The sequence below is a fragment of the Neltuma alba genome, unplaced genomic scaffold (assembly GCF_004799145.2).
Source record: "Neltuma alba isolate B1F8T4 unplaced genomic scaffold, ASM479914v2 tig00010625_pilon, whole genome shotgun sequence".
Lineage (NCBI taxonomy): Eukaryota > Viridiplantae > Streptophyta > Magnoliopsida > Fabales > Fabaceae > Neltuma > Neltuma alba.
In genome coordinates this window covers 128,102-133,187 of record NW_021635481.1, presented here as the reverse complement: position 1 = coordinate 133,187, position 5,086 = coordinate 128,102, and the positions used below count along the sequence as shown (strand labels likewise).

Below are 5,086 nucleotides of genomic sequence, written 5' to 3'. Positions count from 1 at the left end.
GATTGGGATATTTTAGGAAAAAAACATATCATATTAACTAATTTAATTAACAATCTTAATCTATTTAAATTAGTTAATTAAGTTTTACGTTAAGAACAAGAGGAGTAATAAGTTTCACGTCTTAAACGCAATCACAAAACCCAATCATCCAATAAAAGTTCGATATATGTCATGCATTTGTGGCTACACATAATACAATAACAAAGATTAAAACAACGTCACTGTTTGAACACTTACTGGTGCTAACCACCACAATTAAGTTACTAATAATATTTTGGAAGGAGCCTAAATAATTAAAACAGAACAAAAGAGAGGAGAAACAAACCCAGAGAAAACTATTTGAGTATCCCTTAATAACCAGTTTCTGCATTACACAATGATTCTTTCCTTCCTCTCCTGTTGATCCATTGTATCACAAAGAGCAATTCCTTTGGTCTCTGACAGGCATAACAAAGAAGAAGCACTTCATAAGATAATTAACCCAAATATGCCATAAGAGAAAAGGTCATTTTTCCTCCCCGCCGATATCAAAAATGGGCTAAATATAGCACCAAATACCATGGCTTGCCTGGCCATCGATGTTGCAGTGTTCCTGACACTTGTGGGAAACAACTCTACCACATATATGAGAAAGACATCAAAAGATGTAGCTACACAGAAGAATGAAACCAAAGCGAGGGCTGGTTTGACTATGGGCAGTTTATTTCCTATCCCAGCACAAATCAAACAACAAATACCACTTGATATGGAGAACGCAAGAAGTGAAGGTTTTCTTCTGCAATTATGCAAGAAGTATGTGGTAATAAAAGCTGGTATCTCTAGTAAAGCATAAAAGAGAACACTTAAGTATCTGTTGAATCCCAAATTTCCCACATTCAAAGGAACACCATAATATACCATTCCAATGCCAAAACCAAGCATTAGAGTTGCTAGTAGTCGTTTGAAAGCCCAGCTATTCACAAACAATTGTTTGATTGATGAGTAAAGGTTGAAAGTTGAAGCACTTTGTTTGGCAGGTTCTGTTAGTTGGCTTGGGTTCAAAGTTCCACCACTTGCTTTGTTGAGTAAAGCCATGGCTTCCTTTTCTCGAGCTTGCATGAGAAGCCACCTAGGAGACTCAGTAACAAAAATATAAGCCAAAATGGAGTAGCAAATTCCAGGAATGGATATCCAAAGATAAAGAGACTTCCATGAGGCATCGATATTAACATAAGCAATACCAGGCAAGGATAGAAACCCTAATGTATACCAAATGTACTCAAGAACTCCCACTCGAAACCGCCACTCTTTACACACTCTCTCCGTCAACAAAACCAGAGAACAAGTGCCAATTGATGAGCGGCAAAACCCGATCATAAGCTTCAAGGCCGAGTACAACCAGATGTTGGTGGAGAAGATAATGATGGATGAAGCAATTGAAATTGTTAAACATGAGAGAAAGAGCATGTTCTTCCTACCAAGAGATGAATCACCAAAGGTGGCAATAAGAAACCCAGCAACAAAGCATCCCATCAAGAAGGGAGATTGGGGTAAGCCTGTAATGAATGGACTGACACATTCAAGTCCCCATTGTGATATGATTGTCATTGAAGAGGCTTTGTTCCAAGCCCAAGCGGATCTTGGGAGTTTGCAAATATCAGAACCTTTTAAGCTACATTTGGTGTGATTGGTATTTGTGCAATGCCATGATGGGTGGCCATCAGTGTAAACACTGATGAATGATTGTTGTGCATTAAAGAACATTGCCAAGGACACAAGGAGAGATTGTAAGATTTGTGTCCTCTCAAAGTTTCCTAGATGTTTCTGAATCAAGATTAGCAGAAACTCCTGTTGGACTTGCAATTTCTATGGAGTTTTGTTGACTCTGCTCTATGATATCATCTGAAGATGGTAATGCAGTAGTTCCCCCCTCCCCCCTTCTGAATGACCAGACTGAGGTAAATTTTGAATTGGCTCCCTCATTTCTGCATAGTTTTCTTGATTGTAATTATATACTCTTTTTTGCATTTGAATATTGTGAAATCAGAAATAGAACTCTGAAAAAAATAATTCTATTAGGGTAGCATATGGGTTTTCATAAACTAGAAGCAGGTAATATAAGCGTCCAGCAAAGGAATCTGAAACTCAAACCTAATCAGTATTAACCACAAGTTATTAATTAAAGTGTGATCAGCAAGTAATTAATTAATAAAGTGATTTAATATACTGATTAAAAAGGATGTCTAAAAAGTTTTGGGGGATATTATGCAGGGTTTGCTTTTCAAATGGAAGTGAAATTTCTCTTCAATGAAAAATGATAACTCTTTTCAACCAATTCCAGCCTTCTAAGTTCCCCAAATGAGCCATGCACACTTAAATTATCACTTCGACCTGTTGCATCTTGTACATGGTTTTTTTGGTTTCACATAACCAATCCTGAGCCACTTTCTGAAATTCCTAAATATCACATCTAGACACTAGTACTATGCGAATACATTATTATGCATATACGTTGTTCCCTATAATACATAGCCAAGGCACATGAGAAAGGTCAGGTAAGATCATATAAGGTTCCAAATATTCTCGTGTTCTTCTAAAGGTTGGAGCTTTCTATTAGTTAGAGACAGGGAGAATTGGAGCGTTCAGCCCCCCATTAGTAGTGGAAATGTAGGGTCATCACATTAATTTTAATTGAATTAGTAGAAATAGTAAAGAAAATAAGAGTCGAAAAGACCACATGAGAGGCACCTTTGGTGGTAATATATAATGAATGAAGATATGGGTTCAAGTAATAAGCGTAGAGTCAAGGCAAAGAACAAAACCCTCACATTCCGTCTTGGAAGACTACAATTGTTAAGTATCTAATAGGATAAGATTTTGTTGTTATTTGTATGTCGCCGGTAAGCAAAAAATTCTACCTAGTATCAAATCAAATATCCCACGAAGCAATTTTTGCACTTGAGCATTACTACTCTATTCCTACTTATGAATTATTTGTATTCCGAGCCTGCAAACCAAAAAAAAAAAAAAAGAAATACATTAAATTGATCATTTTTCCAACTTTTGCCCTTATTGAAGAAAGGTAGCAAAAAAAATATGTTTACATTTTCTCTCACCTATTTAAGTCAATAAGGTAAAATTGGAAGAAGCACATTAATTATCCTACAAGTGATTTATATTTAGGAACAAATATTTTTCCTACAAGTGACTTATAAATAGGAACAGAGTAGTAATTAGTGGGTATATAATTGTTCACCGTGTAAATCTTGAGGTGTAAATATATGATTGAATTGAGTATTATAGATACCTCTTAATGTGAGATGACTGTTTCATTTAAAAGGTTCGATCTATATATGGAGTTTATATGTTAATTATCCTACTCCTAATGGTCAAATGTAAGTTATTTGTTGATTATTATATCATAAACTACTTTAATTACTTATTTGGTTTAGCCAATACACCTGCAAGGTTCATAAAATACATGAGCATTACAGTTAGGCCATTATTGGATTTGAAAATTGTGGTGGCTACATATAGATCTCATTTTATAATGAATGAAATGTATTCATTTTATAATCTCACAATTTTGATCTTATAAAATGTATTCTTCTTTCTTAAAATTTTTATAATGAAATGACAATATGGTAAAACAGGTCTTTAAAATAAAAAGATCATTTTCATTTGTCAAAGAGAAAAAAGTTATAGAAGGAAAAAAATAAAGGAATTTTTTTTTGACAAATTAAAGGCCAAAAAGCTATTTTTTTTTTTTTTTGACCTGGGCCAAAAACCAATTTCAAAAATATAAAAGAATCATATCTCTATCATTTTTTATGATGCAATATTCTTACTTATTTTTATAGTTAATGGACGAGAAAAATTATATATATTTTAAAAAATAGTCTTTTGGGGTTTAAAGACTCAAGAATAACAAATGAAAATTTTTAGTGGTAAACCAAAAAACAATTTATTGGAAACAATTTTCTATGTTAACATCATTGATATAACAATAGAAATAGATCGAACTAATTCATTAGATCATGATGAACCAAACTAGTGTCTGTTAAAAGAAACACTTAAATAGGATTAAGAATGAATGAGTCAATAATAACAAGCTAAATCAATTAAAAACCAACCAAACTGGTCAAACTCAGACCAATTTCAGAAAGATAGGGCAAACAATAAAATTCTCAACCTTCAATTCGTGAAATAGATGCGCTCTAACTTTCATGAAAGAAAGCTGAGCCACAAAACTTGCATTTCCCCCTTTTTTTTAATTTTGGTTTTTGTTGATTTTTTCTGTTTATTTTTTGAACTTCCTTTTTAATGTAAGGACATATGTTTTATCTCTATATTTCTTATTATTTCTCTATTTTTTCCAAACTTTATCTTTTTATTTAGTTTTAATATGCCTCCGAAAAGTTCCCATTGTTTTGTCATTCTCTTTATATAAGTGTGCCCTTGAACATTGAATAAATTTGGAATAGCTGTGAACAGATATGATAATTTATACATTTGACAATTTCTAAAAGGAAATTGTAATTGTTTTAATAATACTTTCTTTCAAAAAATCATGACTATTGTCACACGCTAAGCATTTTCTCAAGAAAAATAATAATTTTAACATTTTTTAAATACATTAATACATAGTTTCAAAACATATTAATTTAATAGGAATTTGACTAACAACCTATAAACCAATATTTCAGCCGGCTAAATAAGGGGGAGAGAGGGCCAAATATCGCAGCATAGTTTTGTCGCTCTATTATGCTTCTGTGTTTTGGCATGTAGGTCCCTCCCCTGTCCGAAGACCTACATGAACAATGAATTATTCATATAGCTGACATCATTTAGCAAGATCAAATATGTTACATTTCCAGGTTCTTTTCTCCTTCAAATTTTGAATTTACATCCTTTCAAATTCTAGAGGGTTAATGCAAACTTTTTTCTCTTAAATTTGTTTTCATTTTGATTTTTATCCCTTAATTAAGTTGATGTTTTTGGTCCTTTAAGTTTCTTTTTATTTATAATATTAGTTTTTATAATTCAATAAAAACTTGAACTATTTTGTCCCCTGAGAGACTAAAACCTATGATTTAAAATTTGAGGG

The 5,086-nt window shown here is 32.6% G+C and overlaps 1 protein-coding gene across 1 annotated transcript; it reads right to left on the bottom strand.

The window, feature by feature from the left end:
• Window positions 1–375: 375 nt before the first annotated feature.
• Window positions 376–1,512, bottom strand: LOC114757754 (organic cation/carnitine transporter 3-like). The gene has a single exon (XM_028946819.1). The coding sequence runs from the start codon at window positions 1,510–1,512 to the stop codon at window positions 466–468; it is 1,047 nt and encodes a 348-aa protein (XP_028802652.1). The 3' UTR covers window positions 376–465.
• Between the last annotated feature and the right edge of the window lie 3,574 nt (window positions 1,513–5,086).